Source organism: Pelophylax lessonae (genome assembly GCF_965119305.1).
Source record: "Pelophylax lessonae genome assembly, chromosome: 1".
NCBI lineage: Eukaryota > Metazoa > Chordata > Amphibia > Anura > Ranidae > Pelophylax > Pelophylax lessonae.
The window spans coordinates 252,211,249-252,231,103 of record NC_138768.1 but is presented as its reverse complement, the minus strand read 5'-3'; the positions used below and the strand labels follow the sequence as shown (position 1 = coordinate 252,231,103).

Below are 19,855 nucleotides of genomic sequence, written 5' to 3'. Positions count from 1 at the left end.
CTGAGGCAGCTTACATATGGAATTAGTATTATGCAGCATGAGGGGGTTAATGTATTGTCACTGCTGGTCACTGATGCATTAGTGACTGACCAGTGGCAGTTAATTAACCCCTTTGTGCTGCATTAGTGCAACCAGTATCCGTGCAACCAGTGGTAATTAACACTGATACTGGTCGCACTAATGCAGGACAAAGGGGTTAAATAACTGCCACTGGTCGGTCACTAATGCATCAGTGACCAGCAGTGGCAATACATTAACCCCCTCATGCCGCATAATACAAATACCATTGGTAATTAAATTAACCTCTTGCCAACCCGTCACAGTACATATACTGTGACAGGGTGGCAGCGACATGTGTACATCGCTACCTGTTTTTGGTGTATGCCCCTGTTCTGTTAAAATTATTTGGGGGAAAAAGTCATTTTCGGTTTTCGGCCAAGGGCATCCTGCATTTTCGGTTTTCAGCCAAGGGCATCCTGCATTTTCGGTTTCGGCCCAGAATTTTCATTTCGGTGCATCCCTACTTTCTGTTTTCTAGGACAGGCAACCTCAGCCTTCAGTTTGTTTTATAAAAACTCCTCCTACTTCCTGCTACCCATCCATTAGGTGGGGAAAACAATCAAGAGTTGGGAAGTAGTCTACTAGCTGACCTCATTAAACACACACCATGCACCTGCCCTCCCCTCCAGGACACATATATATATATATATATATACACATATATATATATATATATATATATATATATACACATATATATATATATATATATATATATATATATATATATATATATATATATATATATATATAATACACATACACACACACACACACACACATACAAAAAAAAACACAAGAATGGCACAAATAACACTCGCAATATACTGAACTAATTAATATTGCCACAAACGGGTGCTAAACAGTACCATAGACTAAATAGTGCAGTCCAAAAAAAAAAAAAAACAACAATTAGCTAGTTCTTCTCAGAAATAAATACATGTACAATAGGATAGAGCCAACGTACTTCAAAATTAACTAGAGCCCAAAAAAGGATCTGGAAAAGTAGAGAAGTATAAGCAAACGATATAAGGATTGGATTGCTGAGGACTGGGGCAAAGTAATTTTCTCTGAAGAATCCCCTTTCCAATTGTTTGGGCAACTGGAAAAAACCTTGTCCAGAGAAGAAAAGGTGAGTGCTACCATCAGTTCTGTGTCATGCCAACAGTAAAGCATCCTGAGACCATTCATGTGTGGGGTTGCTTTTCAGCCAAGGGATTGGGCTTGGGCTCACTCACAATTTTGCCTAAGAACACAGCCATGAATAAAGAATGGTACAAAAACATCCTCCGAAAGCAATTTCTACCAACTAGCCAAGAACAGTTTGGTGAGGAACAAATGGATTTTTGTAAGATCTTACCGTAAAATCCTTTTCTCTTAAGCTCATTGACAGACGTAGTCTTCTTGATTCTCAAGAGCTGGGTTATGTTGTCTCCGCAGGAGTAGGACTAGGCAGAAAGACAAAACGTTCTGGCTCCACCTTAGGGGCAGTCCCTGAGGGTATATCCTCCCTCTCTCTGCTACAGGGAATCAGTTCTGTTTTAAAGCAGTACAGAGAATTTAACCCAACCCAACTCAATGATAGAGGGGCGGGTACTACGTCTGTCAATGAGCTTAAGAGAAAAGGATTTTACGGTAAGATCTTACAAAAATCCATTTTTCTCTATCGCTCATTGACAGACGTAGTCTTCTTGATTCTCAAGAGCTGGGACATCCAGAAGCAGTGCCACAAAATGAGGGGTGGGATTGACAGAATCAAAATCTAATCTAGAAGGCCCAACCGGAGCCAACCAGAAGTATCAAAGGAGAGAAAACAGATGAGACCTACCCCACAAATCCTCGAGGTAGACCAACAGTCTCCTCAAACAGTGGCCTGCAGGAACCTTGCGGCCAGAAGAGGCATCTGACGATGCCATCACATAAACCTTATACAATATTGTAAAGGTATGAACCGACTACTAAACAGTCGCCTTGAAAACCTGAACCACTGACGCCTGATGGCGGAAGGTCCAGGAAACTAAGCGCCCGAGTAGAATGCGCCTTAACAGGGAACGGGGGATCCCGACCCTTAGATAAAATAAGCCTATACCACCGTCTGTCTGATCCATCTAAAGATGGTCGCAGCAGAACAGGCAACCCCTTCTTAGGGCCATCCGTGATCACAAACAGTGAATCCGTCTTACAAATTTAATCCGTAGTATTCAAGTATATCCTGATCGCCCGAACTACATCCACGGAATGCCATGCAAATTCGAGGATGATTGGGCTAAGGACATAGGAAGGACAATACACTGTCCTTATTCAATGAAACTTTGAAACCACCTTAGAAGGAAGGATGGATTCGGATGAAGAACAACCTTATCCCTATGAACCACCAGATCTGGGGAACAACAGGATAATGCAGCCAGTTCTGACACCCTGCGTGCAGAAGTGATAGCCACCAAGAAGACCACCTTCTGGGATAAAGTAAGCAAGGGAATCTCCCTGATATTTTCAAAGGGAGGTGTCTGAAGAACCGACAGCACCAAATTAAGATCCCAGGATGGTAACGGCGCATGCACTGGCAGAGCCAGGTGTCGCACCCCCTGGATGAAATTCCGCACCAAGGAATGAGTAGACAAAAGCTTCTGAATGAAGATAGCAAATGCTGAAACCAGACCCTTGATAACACTCAAGGCCAGCTTCTGCTCAACTCCCTGTTGCAGAAAGCCAATATTCGGACTACCGAATAAAGATGTAGATGGAACCCAAGGGATTCACATCACACAATATAAGACTTCCATGAACGATGATAATCTTTCTGGAAGTCGCTTTCCTTGTTTTAACTAGAGTAGGAATAACTGAAGCTGACAATCCCTTGTCCTTCAGCACCTGGGTCTCAATAACCAGGCCGTTTAAAACCAGCGATCGTAAAGCAGGATGGAAGATCGGTCCCTGAGACAGTAGATCCTGCCTGAGAGGAAGTCTCCACGGGACGTCCGCCATCAGTCTGACCAAGTCGGCGTAACAAGCTCGACGAGGCCAGTCCGGAGCTGCCAGGATTACTGGAATTCCTTCCTCCTCTATCCTGCGAAGAAGTCTTGGCAGTAACCCAAGAGGAGGGAAGGCATACATTAGCTGGTATTGCCCCCACGGGGCGATCAGTGCGTCTGCGGTTTCTGCTAGAGGATCGCGGGAGCGAGCCACGAATCTCTGAACTTTCCTGTTGAATCGAGATGCCAACAGATCCATATCCGGGGTGCCCCATCGTAGGCACAACTGGTGGAAAACGTCTGGATGGAGGGACCATTCCCCCTGATCCAGAGTCTGACGGCTGAGATAATCTGCCTGCCAATTCTCCACCCCCGGAATGAACACCGCAGAGATTGCTGGAACAAATCGTTCTGCCCAGCGAAGAATGCAAGCCACTTCTTTGGCCGCTCGGACACTCTTGGTGCCCCCCTGGTGATTGACATAAGCCACGGCCGTGGCGTTGTCCGACTGGATCCGAACCGGGCTGCCCTGGAGCTGCTCGGTCCAGTGAATCAGACAAAGTCTGATCGCTCTCAGTTCCAATACATTTATCGGTAACCTGGATTCTTCCGGGGACCAAAGTCCCTGGACAGATAACTGACCGAGAATTCCTCCCCATCCAGATAGACTGGCATCTGTGGTCACTGTCGTCCAATATATTGGCAGAAATGACTTTCCCTGGCTGAGCATCGGAGACCGAAGCCACCAGACCAGAGACTCTCTGGTCTGTTTGCTCAATCGGATCTGATTGTCCAGGGATTCCGGATTCCGATTCCATCTGAGAGGAATCTCTTGCTGAAGAATTCGGGTATGGGACTGGGCAAATGGGACTGCTTCGAAGGAAGCCACCATCAACCCCAGAACCCTCATGCAAGTCCGAAGGGAAGACCAGCTGTTGGATAGTAACAACTGGACTGCTGATTGAATCTTTCGGAGTTTCCCTACCGGAAGAAAAAAACTCTTGTTCTGACTGTGTCTAGAATTAGACCCAGATATTCGAGCCTCTGGGTGGGAACCAGAAATGACTTTTGCTGGTTCACCAGCCACCCGAATTCCTGTAAAGAAATCATAATAATTTCTATGTTTTGTAGCAAGGTCTGAGGAGACTCTGCATGAAGCAGAAGATCGTCTAGGTAACCTAGAATCGATATGCCTCTTTGGCTCAGAAGTGCCAACATTGGGGCCAACACCTTCGTGAAGACCCGCGGAGCCGTGGCGAGACCGAAAGGTAACGCCACAAACTGATAGTGGTTCTCTTCTACGGAAAAACGTAGAAACCGCTGATGTCCTGCGAAAAATGGGAATGTGAAGATATGCGTCCTAGATGTATGGACGCTAAGACATCCCCTGGATGCAGAAAGGCTGCTACTGTGCGAATGGACTCCATTCTGAATCTTCTTATGTAGACAAAAGAATTGAGTGCCCTTAAGTCCAGAATTGGACGCACTTTGCCCTCTTTCCTGGGTATTGTAAATAGGTTTGAATAAAACCCCTGAAAGCGTTCAGTCTAAGGAACGTGGACTACCACTCCTTGTTGTAGTAAATCTGTGACTGCTCTCCGCAGATCGTCTAAACGATCCGGGGATAGTCGGCTATTGGAAAGGAAGAATCGCGCCGGTGGGAGAGATCGAAACTCGATCTTGTACCCTGACCTTATGACTTCGCAAACCCATCTATCCGGGATTCTGGAAAGCCATGGATCCGGGAACCGGCGAAGACGTCCCCCCACCCCAGTTATGGGTGGGGGCGCACCTTCAGGCTTTGGACGGTTTATCTTCAGGTCTAGAGGGGGCGGGCTTTTGCTTGCCCGACCAACGACCCCTGACGCCTCCTGCAGGAGCTTTGGAGGACTTAATTTTTTCACCCGCGGGACGAAAAAAAAAAAAAAAAAAACCTCTTGTGAGCAGAAAAAGAAGGCCCTCGTCTTTGACGAGTTCCTTTACCTTTAAAATTTTGCGGTAAAAAGGTGCTCTTTCCACCCGTGAGATCCTTAATGATCTCATCTAAGTTGGCTCCAAATAGACGCTCTCCTAAAAAGGGGAAATTAGCCAATGCTTTTTTGGAACCTTGGTCGGCTAACCAACCTTTTAGCCACAGTGTACGCCTGAGAACCACCGCTGAGACAGATGCTCGCGCCAATAATGAAGTGGCGTCTAACGCCGCATCACACACAAACTGTAACCCCTGTATCATGTGTTCCAACAAATCTGATACCGCCTCCACTTGGTCCATACAGTTACAGCCTGCGAAACCAGACCAATAGCAATTATTGGTCTGAAAGCTGATCCAATCAAGGTAAACATGGTGCGAGACATAGCTTCTATCTTGCGATCCACTGGATCTTTAAAAGACAGAGCGTCTTCTAGAGGAATAACCGTGACTTTATTCAATCTAGCAATTGGTGAATCCACCACAGGTGGTTCTGTCCATTTCTTAATGAGGGTTTCCTCAAACGGATAACGCCTGTTAATGCGTTTAGAAATAGTAGAAATGCGTTTTGGCAGACTCCATTCTTCTTTGATTGGATTGCCAAAACATTTGGGCAATGGAAAAACCTTCGCCACTTTGATGCGTTTTTTAGTCCCAAAAGGGATTACAGTTTCAGCTATTTCTGACGGAATACCCTGTAATCTTAATGTTTCTTGAACAGATACAATGAGTGCGTTTACCAACGCTTCCTCTCTGGCTATGGCTGATGCCGAAACATCCTCCTCACTGTCTGAAAAGACAGTACACGAGACACCAATACCAGATGAAGTACCTGCAACTGCAGAAATAGGCTCAGAGTCTGAATCCGAGGTTTCAGATAATAAGGGGTTAGGCGGGGGTCGCTTACTTGCGCCCTGTCCCTGACAAGCCACTTCCACCCGGGACACAAAAGTTTCCACAATAGCGGACAATGATTCAATCGTCAGTGGGGTGCTGGAGGATCCCGCAGACCCCTCGAGGGGATCCGGAGGAGATACATGAGTGGCAGGGTCCATGTTAATTCAGGACACCTTTGCCAGAAAACACAAAAAAACTTTTTTTTTTTTTTTTTAAATAAAAAATACCTCTTTTTTTTTTTTTTTTTTTAATTTTTTTTTTTTTTATGTGTCTCCCCCTAGCGCAATAGCGCCCCTCAGAGTACCTGCTTCTCGATCCCACAGAGAGAGAGAGGGACCCCCAAGGCTCACCAACCGATGCAGTGAAGTTTCCAACCAACTGCAGTCAGCGTCTGTCTTTACAGACTGGAAGGAGCTGTTGCTTTTTCCCGGGTAGAAGGACGTGGCTCCGCCCCCTGTGTACGCCTTCCGGCGTTCCCAGCTCTCCACGAGGTAGCTGGGCTCATGAAACATGGCCGCCCCCATACAGGAGACATTAGACTCCAAAAACATGGCGGCCGGCGTGACCTGAGGACATGCATGCACCTGGTCTACGGCAAAATGGCGGCGGACCGCCGAAATCGTTTTTCCCAGCACATCAACCTGCATCTCTGCTGAGTGGCGAATGATTGATCTACAGGAGATACACTACAAATAAGGTAGGATTATACCTCCTATGTCTACTGTAATGCTACAGTCTGCTGGGTAGAGTGTTAGCTCTCAAACCAAGTCCACTTCCCACAAACACATGCTGTATTTACAAGGGGGACTTTTAGTGTCAGATATATACTGACCATGTATGGAGGGGCCCATAATTCATACTGCCTCATAACGAGGAAAGAAAAAAGGGAACGTTTACTCACCATACCAAACCGACAGGCACCCTCTCTTCACAATACCCTCTCCACCGGGGTGGGGGGTTGTGGACCACTCCGGACGCCTCGACTCTCTGGTTCCTGGCGTCCAAGCGAGACTTTTAACTCGCAAGGTCAGTCCCTCCACTGGGACTCCGTCGCGGCCGACCCAGCGCGGAGCTCTGGTCTGCACGCGCTCGTAGGCAGAAACCGGGGTGACCACTGGATCTCAACATCCAGCCCGTCGCCCGGCCCCGCATACTTACTTGAATGTGTCGCGGCCGACCAAGCGCAATGCAATGGTCTGCGCGCGCTCGTAGGCCGGCTGGGGTGACCACACGTGTCGCCCAGTCCGGCGTTTTTGCTTGAAGATCTCAAAGGAAAAACACTGGAGAAAAACTACCTAAAAAATGTCTTTTTCTAAAGAAAAAAAGTCTTGCCAGGACCAAAAGATCCCAGCAAGGAACTTAGGTCCTTACTCCTGACTAGACAGAAAAAAACTGATTCCCTGTAGCAGAGAGAGGGAGGATATACCCTCAGGGACTGCCCCTAAGGTGGAGCCAGAACGTTTTGTCTTTCTGCCTAGTCCTACTCCTGCGGAGACAACATAACCCAGCTCTTGAGAATCAAGAAGACTACGTCTGTCAATGAGCGATAGAGAAAATGACTTTTCCAGCATGATGGAGCACCTTACCATAAAAGCAAAAGTATTAACTAGGTGGGGCTTGGGATACAAAACACCAAAATTTTGGGCCCATGGCCAGGAAACTCCCCAGACTTTAATCCCATTGAGATCTTGTGGTCAATCCTCAAGTGGCGGATGAACAAATAAACACCCACAAATACTGACAAACTCCAAGCATTGATTATACAAGAATAGGCAGCCATCAGTCATGATCTGGCCCAAAAGTGGATTGTCAGCATGCCAGAGTAAATTGCAGAGGTCTTGAAAAAGAAGGGTCAACACTGCAAATATTGACTCTTTGTATAAACTTAGGCTTCGTTCACATGTAGGCGTTTTGGGGCATTTTTGGGGAGTTTTTCTGCTCTAGGATCAGCTCTCAAAACACCAAACAAGACAAATCCTATTAATTTCAATGGCCCTGGTTCACATCTGAGTGTTTTGACGCTGTGAGCAAAACGCCCAACGCTCAAAAAAGTACATGAGCTTCTTTTTGGGCAGATTACAGGCGTTTTCCATTGGTCTCTATTCAATCTAAAAACGCCTGCACAAAAAACGCTTGTAAAACGCCTGCAAAAACGCCCATAAAAAACGCCTGAAAAAACGCCTGTAATAGCAACGCCAAGATGTGAACGTAGCCTTAATGTAATTGTCAACAAAAGCATTTGACATGTATGAAACGCTTGTAATTATACTTCAGTATACCATAGTACAGGGCTTGACAAATTTGCCTGAAATCTAGGAGCCAGCTAAAAAAGTTAGTTAGTTTTTTTTTTTTTTTTTAAACTAACAACCAAGCTTTATTTAATAAAACGGATACCCCACTCTCCTCTATAGTGTCTGTCTCTTTCCATCCAATGCCATCTGATCCGATCCACGGGATGGATAGAAAATAGAACCACCATCCGTCTGTTTTTGGCGGACAGGATCAGATGGCGGCAGATTACTGCTCCATAGAGGAGAATGAATGGTCCGATCAGGTCTGCCTGAAAAACTGACAGGCGGACCTGATCAGACAGCCCGTGTGAAAGGGGCCTTCGGCTGTGGCACGGTGATGAGGAAAAAAAAAAAAATATATATATATATATATATATATATATATATATATATATAATTTTTTTTTTTTAAAATAAGAATTGAAGAAAAAAAAAAAAAAGAAAAAAACATTTATTTTTTTAATAATTAAAAAAAAAAAACTAAAAAATATTATTTTTTTTTTTTTTTTTAATTTAAAAAATAAATTAATAATAATAACCCTACTCCCTGTCCACTTACCTTTAAGCAAAGGTAACTGGACAGAGAGATGAAGCCTGCAAAAACTTCCCTCTCCTCTCCTGTTTGGAAGGAGATGGAAAGGCATTGAGAACAGTCATTACTCCCGGCCACCACAAGAGGGCACCAGTTCCCCAGCCTCTCTCATCTCACAGAAGAAGGCCGAAAAGCCGGGGCCTCAATTTTTGGACTGCGCGGAGGAGGAGGTGGGGGGCGCAAAAGGGACAGGACACCTCCTGCAGGGCACCCCAGGCGCCAGGTCGCTAATTCTAGTCGCAAATGCGACCTGGCGCCCGGGGATTGTCGAACCCTGCCATAGTAACATCTGACAAAAAGATCTAAAAACACTAAAGCAGCAGACTTTGTGAAAATTAATATTTGTGTCATTCTCAAAACTTTTGGCCACAGCTGTAAATAGAGTTTAAATCAATTTAATGTGGTATTAAACCCAGAACCATAAATGTAATATGTTGCAGCTTACCAATCCTACGATGTTGGTGGCTGCATTTTTATTTATTTTTTTTTTAGGCTTTTTCCTCTTTAACTGGTGATCTGGGCAGTAACACACAACCTGCATTGGAGTGCCCCCAATGTGGATGAAGGAGCACAGGGGCACCTTTGGACAGCAGGACTGTTAGTCTGGACGGAAGAGGTACTAGCAGATTTAGATACACTAAAAAAACAAAAGCCAATCTCCAGCTCGCACTTCAGTTACACAAACAGTCACAGCTAACCATTATTTTTCTTTTGGGATAAAGGTTTTACATAAATAATAACCGATCATTATAAGCACCCCTGTCAGTAGAAAATGGTTTGTCTCAACACTCTAGATCAGGGGTTTCCAAACTACGGCCCTCCAGCTGTTGCGGAACTACACGTCCCATGAGGCATTGTAAATCTCTGACATTCACAGACATAACTAGGCATGGTGAGAATTGTAGTTCCTGAACAGTTGGTGGGCATAGTGTGGACACCCTGCTCTAGAAGCTACATTTGCAGGAGAGCTTACTGGCTGTATCACCATATGAAAAAGAAAAGCACGCCTAAAAAAAGAAAACCAATGCAGTCATCACATCTAAGAAACGGTAAACTGCAATAAAATAAAATGTTTGCTTTTAGGTTTAATACCACTTTAACACCACCAAACAGATTTTTTTTCATAATTTATAATAAATAATGCAATCAGGCAGCACAGTTACAATAAACCATTCCATATTACAAGATGACTTATTGTACTATACAAGGCTTTGGGGGATCCAGAACACACCCATTTAGCACAAAATGGTTGTCTACAAAGTCAGCACATCCCTTCATGAGAGACAAACAGTATGTGATTTATAAGTGTTCTCTCAACAGAACACATTTGCTAAATCAGTCAAGAGAAAAAGGCAGACAAAATGAGCTTAGTGTAATGAAGCCTTTCGGCTACTGAATACTAACCGTGTATGTCTGCTGGCCTCTGAAAGCCATTTAACATTTGCAGAACAAGCATTCTGCCAGCAAACCTAACCAACATATGTCACGTAAAATTGCTAAAGTATTAGTTCACAGAATATATCTAGTTTAACAAGGAATGTTTAAAAATAAAAATAGCAAGGCAAAAGCATTACATGATGGGTATTGGCTATTGAACATCATGAGAAAAATATGCAATCTCTTTTTGTTGACCTCTTTATGAAAATGCTACTTTCCTGTGACTGGCTATAGTAATATAGTACTTCTGACGCACAGCCTCTCAACAAGCATGTGACACATTTAAGCTGGAGGAAAGTCAGAACACCAACTCTGGGCTTGTTCTGGGTCAGCGAATCAGAAGCATCCAGTCAAGTAATTAGCCTTTTTCAATAAGTGAAATTCTCTGCTTTTTCTTAAAGATATTTATAGTGGTTGTAAGCTTCAGACATGAACAAAGCACATCCTCCTATAGTGTGTACTAGCCTGAATTCAAAGCAGAGAGTGTGATTCCTCTTTCTGCATGAGTCACTCAAAAGAAACAGCTTCCTTGGATATTTTTTAAATCCCCCAAACATATATTTTCTGAATACAGAGACCATGGAGAATATCGTGCTGGCAGTCGCAATTTACTCCACATATTAGAGCAAATGTTTATCAAATGTAAATTTTCAGAAAAAACCTAAACTCTAATTTTAGTGCACAAAAACATAATGCACTTTTTTTTGTACAACAAATTATGAGGTTGCGCCAAGCAAATAGGAAGCAACCATGTATAGCACTAAAATGGCGCACGTATGTAAAATGATGAAAACCTATGGTATCTAAAATTGTCCATAGGTGACACTTAAGTGGAACTAAACTCACCATTTTTCTTTCTTTCATCTGGAGGAAAGGCTTACTCAGCTCAGCACGCCCTCCTGCTACATATGCCTGGCATAAGGGCAGATGGATTCCAGAAGTAAAGGTTACATGAACCATCTGCCCTTACTAAAGATGGCCGCAGCTAGAAATGCTAGGGAGGCGTTTTTCAAGGTAATTTAACTACTTCAATATTGGGTACTTCTACCTCCTTCCTGACCAGGTCAATTTTCAGCTTTCAGCACTGTCACACTATACATGACAATTGCCTGGTCATGCAACACTGTACCCATAAGAAATTTTCATAATTTTTTTCATACAAATAGAGCTTTTTTTGGTAGTAATGTTTTTTTTTTTTAATTGTAAATAAATGGAAAAAGATAGAGAATGTTAAACAAAACAAAAAAAAAAAAATAAATAAAAAAACACGTTTGTCATTTGTTATAACATTTTTCTTTGTTCATAAATTTTGGTCAAAATGTATTCTGCTATATTACTTTGGTAAAAATAACCCAAATCAGTGTTTATTTAGTCTGTAGGAAAGATAGAGTTCACAAGCTATGGTATATGAAAATTGATCAAACCTGATGTACTGATGGCCTATCATTTCTCGAGGGCCAAAATGTCAGGACAGTACAAATACCCCCAAATAACCCCTTTTTGGAAAGTAGGCAGTCTAAGGTATTTAGTAGGAGGCATGGCAAGTTTTTGGAAGTTGCAATTTTTTGTCACAAATATTTGGAATATTAAGAAATGTTTAAAAAAAATGTTTTCACAATTCATTTTTATTTAACATACTAACATACTGTCACCAGTGCAATACAGCATTATGTAACTGGTTTGGCCGGTGATCAGGGACCCTGACTGGTGACAGTATGTAAAAAAAAAACAAAGAAAATACATTTTTAATAATTTTGTTCATTTTTTATTCCATTTTTTTTTTTTTTTAACGATTTTTGTTTTTAACACACTGACCAGAGCAGTACAGTGTTTCCATAGTAACACTTTACTACTCTGCGAAAGTGATCAGGATTTCTTTTTACCACACACAAGACTGCATATACCAATGAATTTCAATGGTATAAACAACAATTTTTACTGAATGAAACTGGTTCAGTGTCTTTTGTTGTGATTAGTCAAAAATAATCACATAGTACAGATGTGCTGTGAATGGCCTATCTGTTCCATGTGATCACTGTGACCAATCACAGCTAGCAACGCAATTTTATACGATGGATGGTATAAAAGGAAGTTATCCATTGTTTACAATTGTCATGTGATCTGCTTTGATTGGTCACATCGATTACATGACACTAGCAGCAGGCCGATGCAGTGATCGGTCATCAGCTGTGTCCAGTGCACACAGCCGGTGACAGATTGCGCCACTGCGCAGCCCTGCAGCCACGTGAGAGACAAGTTTCTTGGACAGAACCAACAGTACTCCCCTATAGTAAAATGATGGCCAGATAGGAAGGTGTTAAAGCAGGGGGACACATGGATGGGAGAGTTTGCCTTTACAGCTTAACAGTTTAGCGATAACCCTAAATGATGGCCCTAGAATTATAGTTCTCACTCCCGTGTGTGGTGCAAACTTTGCTTTTGTATGTAGGCACCCTCAATGCACAAGTTTATGTTTGAATGTGCGTTTACATGGAAAGAGTCAACTTAAAAAAAAGTGTGGGGAATTTTTATTTTTTTTTATTATACTTCGCTTTATTTTATGTTCTTTCTTTTTTTCTTCTACTTAACCTTATGGCGATTACATTGGGGGCAGAAGTGGTGTAAACCTTGTTCCAGTAAGACAGATGTGAAAAGCGAAACCAAGTTTCACTACAGACAACTGTCCTACACTCTGGTGGAAAGGGGTCACCAATAATCAGGTGGCTTTACAGCCACCCAAATCACTTCTACAAGAAAGCCTACAGTGGGCTTAAAAAGTGTAAATCTTGGAGCTAAAATAGTCACCTGTAAAACTATTTCTACTGCGGTTTCAATAAAACTAAGCACCATAGGTTTAAATTGCACAGTAAAAAAAAAAAAAAAAAAAAAGAATAAAAGATATCCTTCCCAGGGGATTACAAACAGACTTCACGTCTCACTTACTCTCTGTAGTGTTTTCGGTCTGAGTAGCTGGAGGTGGAGGTGGAGCAGGTGCAACATTAGCAGCTAGCTGAGAGGCCATCTTCTCATTCTGAGCTTTTCTGACAAGAGCTGCTAGCGGGTGGTCTGGATCAATCACCTTTAAGGGCTGAAAAGAGGGAGGAAAAAAAAAAAAAGTTTGGTCTAAATAAAAAAGTGGTACTTTTCAAAAATAAAGATGTAAAACTAAAATTAAAGGCAAATACAGATTTGGAAGGGGAAACTAAATCCCCAAAACACATTTCAAGATCCCAAAATCACAAAGCAGAATATGAAACCGATTTATTACTGTAGGCATAAACTTCAGATGAGCAATGAGCTGCATCTTGCAGACACAACTGACTGCTCTGAACTACTTCACTGAAACAGGCTTTCCTCTGCAAATGACAGAATTAATTTAGCTAGGAACAGAATCACTCATTAGCAACCAAAATGTAATCCCATACATAGGTCTGGAACTTGTCATTCAAGAAAAAAAAAAACTAATTGCAAAGGGATTGCAGAGCAATGAGCTTAATATGCAGGGTGCAGCTCATTGTTTAACTGAAAACTTCTGCACAGCAAGTCTTCACTCTCCTGGCCACGCCTGTGCGTTACAGCCCCACAGACTTCTAATTCTTAACTCTTGCTCCCCATAGGTTGTCAAAGCCTTCCATGAAAAAAAACGGAATTTTTGTAAAATCTTACCTGTAAAATTCCTTTCTCTGAGTCCTCCGACAGTCGCCGCCTCTTCATATTCGTCACATATGGGGTATTAGACTTTGCTCCGAAGGAGTAGCTAGGCAACAGAATATGTTAACAATAAAGCTTTAACATATCCCACCCTCAAGGGGTGGTCCCCTCAGTCAATACCCTCCTACTTCCTGCAACCATATCTCAGTTTTAGTGGAATAGCAGTAGAGTATACAATCAAACCCCAAAAGAGGGGCGGGGGCGGCGACTGTCGGAGGACTCAGAGAAAGGAATTTTACAGGTAAGATTTTACAAAAATTCCGTTTTCTCTTACGTCCTCCGACAGTCGCCGCCTCTTCATATTCGTCACATATGGGGACGTCCCAAAGCAGTGCAAACATGAGGGGTGGGAAACGCATCCGCGCTGAAAGGCAACGCAGTCTCCACAACAAAGAAAGGAACCTTACCAAAGGAAGGAAACCAGCTGGGCAACAGCAAAAATAAGTGCTCAACAGGAGCAACAACCCAGGAAAAGACAAAAAAACCAGGGGATACAAAACTTATCCCAACAGCCAGGAGTCTCCAACAAGGGACCCTAGGGAACAGCCGCACTAAGAACCTTGCGGCCAAAGGAAGCATCCGCCGATGCCTGAACATCTACTTTGTAGAATTTTGTGAAAGTGTGCACGGTCGACCAAGTCGCCGCCTTACACACCTGGGCTACAGAAGCCCCATGACGACAGGCCCAAGACGTACTCAGAGATCTAGTAGAGTGCGCCTTCACAGGCACAGGGGGAACCTTCCCCTGCAAAGCATAGGCCTGTTCAATGGTCTGCCTGATCCATTTGGCGATGGTAGAGGCCGAAGCCGCCATGCCCTTCCGAGGACCCTCTGGAAGAACAAACAAGGAGTCCGTCTTTCGAAAAGACTCAGTCGATTTAAGGTAAACCCTTATCGCCCGAACAACATCCAGAGAGTGCAATCTCACCTCCTTTGGATGTTTAGGCTTCGTGCACAACGAAGGCAAGACAACATCCTCATTAAGATGGAATTCGGAAACTCGTTTCGGCAGAAAAGAAGGATTAGGTCGCAAGACCACCTTATCCAAATGAATAACCAGGTACGGAGACTTGCAGGACAAAGCCGCCAGTTCCGACACTCTGCGAGCCGAAGTGATCGCCACCAAAAAGGCGACCTTTTTGGACAACATAGACAACGAGATCTCCCTGATCTGTTCAAAAGGAGCACGTTGTAACACAGAGAGATTGAGATTCAAGTCCCAAGGGGGCAGAGGATCCCGCCTCGGGGGAACCAGATGCCGCACACCCTGAACAAAGGTGCCAACCAAAGGATTGGAAGCCACGGGACGTTGAAACAGAACGGCCAGAGCAGACACCTGACCCTTTATCGTAGCCAGCGCCAAACGCTGATCAACACCCGTTTGAAGGAAAGACAGCACACGGGACACCGAGTACGTGCGGGGTGAAAACCCCCTGGACTCACACCAGGCAAAATAGGCCTTCCAAGTACGGTAATAAACCTTCCCCGAGGAAGACTTCCTCGCGTTGATTAAAGTATGAACGACCTCCGGAGAGAGACCCCTCTCCTTCAGGACCTCGGTTTCAACAGCCAGGCCGTCAAAGCCAGCGACTGTAAAGCAGGATGGTATATCGGTCCTTGAGACAGTAGATCGTCTCGAAGAGGCAGACGCCACGGGGCGTCGACCGCCAGATTCACGAGGTCTGCGTACCAGGACCGGCGAGGCCAGTCCGGTGCCACAAGAATCACCGTGTTGCGTTCCGAGTGTAACCTGCGAAGGAACCTGGACAGCAACTGAATCGGTGGAAACGCGTACATCAGCCTGTACTGATGCCACGGGGCCACTAACGCGTCCGACGCGTCTGCCCGAGGGTCGCGCGTCCTTGCCACGAACCTCTTCACCTTGTTGTTGAGGCGAGACGCGAACAGGTCCACTTCTGGAAGACCCCACTTCGCGCACAACGTCTGGAAGACAGCCGGATGGAGAGACCATTCCCCCTGATCCAGGGTCTGGCGACTCAGATAGTCCGCCTGCCAGTTCTCCACTCCCGGAATGTGAACCGCCGTTATCGCCGGGACATGAGTCTCGGCCCAAGACAGAATGTCGGCCACTTCTCGAGCCGCTCGGGCACTCCTGGTGCCCCCTTGGTGGTTGATGTAGGCCACCGCCGTGGCATTGTCCGTCTGCACCCGAACCGGGCAACCCTGCAGCCGGTCCGTCCAGCGATGAAGACAGAGCCTTATCGCACGCAATTCCAGAATGTTGATCGGAAGGGAAGACTCCCCCTCCGACCAAGTCCCCTGAGCGGACAGAACGCCCAGAACTCCACCCCAGCCCGACAGGCTGGCATCCGTGGTGATCACCGTCCACGAGATCGGACGAAACGACTTGCCCCCGGACACCAACGGGGACTGGAGCCACCACAGAAGGTTTTCCCTGGTGCGAAGACTCAACGAGATTTGAAGATCCAGAGATTGAGGTCGCCCGTCCCACCTGGACAGGATCTCCGCTTGGAGACTCCGCGTGTGAAACTGTGCGAAAGGAATCGCCTCGAAGGCCGAGACCATCAATCCCAGACATCTCATACACGTCCGCAGAGAGTTCGGAACGTCCCTGAGGGACCTGACTTCCTCCCGGAGAGTCCTGAGTTTGTCTTCCGGCAGGAAGACCTTCGCCTGCACCGAGTCCAGTATCAGTCCCAGATAGGGGAGACGAACCGAACCGACGGACTCAGTGTCGACTTTGGAAAATTTATCGTCCAACCAAACTCCTGCAGAGTTTGCATTGTGACAGACAGGTCCTCCTCCAGACCTCGTCTGGTCGCAGACCGAACCAGAATGTCGTCCAGATACCCCAGGACAGAAATGCCCTGGGCCCTCAATAATGCCAGAACCGGTGCAAGCACCTTGGTGAAGACCCGCGGAGCCGAGACCAAAGGGCAACGCCACGAACTGGTAGTGATCCTCCGCAATGGCAAAACGAAGGTACCTCTGATGACCCTCGAATATGGGGATGTGAAGGTACGCATCCTTCAAATCGATGGAGGCCATGAATTCCCCCGGAACCAGGGCAGCCACCACCGACCGCAGGGATTCCATGCGGAACTTGCGAACCCGCACAGAGCGGTTCAGAGCCTTCAAGTCCAGAATCGGACGAACCTTGCCCTCCTTTCTGGGCACGGTGAACAGATTGGAATAAAACCCCCGAAACCTGTCCCGATGAGGCACCGGGACCACCACTCCCTGAGCCCTCAGGTCCCGCAGATCCCGCAGGCGCTCTGGAGACAGTTGAAGATTTGAGGGAAAAAATCTGCTCTCCGGCCGAGAGAGAAACTCGATCTTGTAACCAGATCGAACGATTTCCAGAACCCATCTGTCCCGCACACGGGCCAACCAGGGCTGAAGAAAACCGAGCAAGCGTCCCCCCACCCCAAAACTGGGTGAGGGCGCCCCTTCAGGCCGAACTGTTATGGGCTGCAGGTCCGGATTGGCCGGACTTCTGTTTCCCAGACCAGGGCTTCTTCTGAGAGCCTTGACCTTTGAACGGTTTGCCCTTGTAGTGCGGCCGAAAGGCACGAAAGGACCCCTGAGGGGGCCGAAAATTTGCATGCTTCTTCCCAGAAGCCCCCTTAGCCTTGGGGAAATGGGGCAAGAGAGTGCTCTTACCCCCGGTGATCCCCTTAATCAACACATCCAGGGACTCCCCAAAAAGGCGAGACCCATCATAAGGCAGATTGGCTAAGGTCTTACGTGAAGATTGGTCCACCGACCAACATTTTAACCAAACCAGGCGGCGAGACAACACCGCCACGCTGTGCACACGTGCAGCCAACGGAATCAAGTCCAGGTCCGCATCACACAGATACATGACACCCTGGTGGATCTGATCCACCATATCCAGGGTCGCCGCCGAGGCCGAATCGGCCACTAGGACGCGCCTAAGCATCTGCGTCCAACTTGCGATCGCCTGGGCCGCCATGAGAGAAGCAAACAGAGCCTTAAGCATAGAACCCGTAACAGAATAAGTATGACGGGCAAGAGACTCCAGTCTCCTATCCGTGGCATCACGGAAAACAGGGGAACCCTCTGCAGGAATCGCAGTGGCTTTGTTCAAAACCGCAATTGCATGATCCACTGGTGGAGGCACACACCACCGTTCATCAGTGGCAGGCGAAAAAGGATAACGCAGCTTGAATTTACTTGGTACCGCAAAAGGTTTGCGCAGATCGCGCCATTGATCCTTAACGGCGCGCTGAAAATCAGCATTGCAGGGAAAAACCTGCGGCGTCCTGCGTTTTCTCTGCGTCCCATAAGCCGCCAAGGCAGCGGGGGGACACACTTCGTCCTGCAAACGCAGCGTTTGCTTAATGGAAGCAATCAACTCATCCATGATTGCAAGCTCTTCAGGCGAGCCAGGGGGAGAATTATCGACCCCCTCAACTTCAGCCTCCACCTCAGACCCCACTAGATCAAGAGAGGAGCGGGACCCCGATAAGGAGGTCCCTGCCAGAACAGCCCCATCACCTTCACCCTCAGAATCAGAGGACAGAGCAACTCTGGGCCGTTTAGTAGATTGAGCAGCCACCAGCATTTGCACCTGAGCAGCAAGGCCAGCAACAATAGTGGCTAAATCCCCCCCTGGGGGGGAAACAGCGGACCCCTGGCTTTCCACCAATACTGTAGGAAATTTGCCCTCCTGAGAATCCATTGCCCCTGTAATGCCAGACAACCAAGGGTTAACTGCCCCTTTTTTGCAAGCGCGGCAAGCGCAGCCCACCGCACCACACTCAAGCACAATGAGACCCCCACAGGGAATATGCAAACTGAACACAGGCAATGGATAGCAAGAACAGAAGGATAAAACCTGAGGAGACCCTCGCCGCTGCTGCTGCCTCGATCGGTGTTCCTGGAAAGAGGAAGTGATGCTGCCAGGGCGCTCCATGTAAGCCTATGGAGGCTACAAGAAAATGGCCGCCATGCATGTAAACCATGCGGCCGGAGCGGGTGCAGGCAAAATGGCGTCGTTTGGCGCCGAAAACGCCGCTCCACAGTGCATTAAAACACATATTACAATCCAATATAAGGATACATGTTAGATCGCCGCAGCGATCGCTGTATATGCCCAAACATGCCAAGAAAAAAACATGCCCCACAGCACACAGCTCTCACACTGCCCAGCCTGACACACACAGTGCCATACAGCTCCCCCCCCCCCCCCCCCCTTGCAGCCCACAGCATGCAGCCGAGAGATAGGGAGACAAGCAGTGTGAATAGAGGCAGGTTACACAGTCCCAGACTGACACCCCCCCAGACAGACAGGTCCCCACATAAATACACTTACCTCACATGGCGTGGGGGACCCGCACAGGCGAACAAACCGCTGCACATGAGGCAGGGAGAGTCGCAATTCAAGACGCACAAAATGGGGGTTAAGAAACCGCACAGCGTCCAGTGAGGTAGCCACCTCACCAATCATCCCTGCACCGAACAGGGATGGGTCGTTCACTATGCCAGGAGCGTTACCTGGCTGAACGCTTGATGGCAGACTGGGAAGCCACTGACCCACGACCTGCGACCAGGGGGATCAGCCCGAGACCCAGTCCGCATGATCCTCTTCGTCCGAAGAACTAACTAACGCTGACAAAATAACAGCTATTAAAAGGTAGAGAGAAAAACTCAAACAAAATATTAAAAAGAAGAAAGAGTCTGGGACAGAAAGTCCCAGCACAGAGAGAGCCAGCCACTCCTGACAAGCTAGACATTAAAACTGAGATATGGTTGCAGGAAGTAGGAGGGTATTGACTGAGGGGACCACCCCTTGAGGGTGGGATATGTTAAAGCTTTATTAACATATTCTGTTGCCTAGCTACTCCTTCGGAGCAAAGTCTAATACCCCATATGTGACGAATATGAAGAGGCGGCGACTGTCGGAGGACGTAAGAGAAAAT

The 19,855-nt window shown here is 46.4% G+C and overlaps 1 protein-coding gene across 1 annotated transcript in view; it reads right to left on the bottom strand.

Moving 5' to 3' along the window:
- SFSWAP (splicing factor SWAP) overlaps positions 1-19,855 on the bottom strand; it is a 255,941-nt gene that overhangs the window by 174,216 nt on the left and 61,870 nt on the right. The window contains exon 7 of the mRNA XM_082267458.1: positions 13,161-13,305. Coding sequence (XP_082123584.1) covers positions 13,161-13,305 — 145 coding nt within the window. The remainder of the gene's footprint in view (positions 1-13,160; positions 13,306-19,855) is intronic.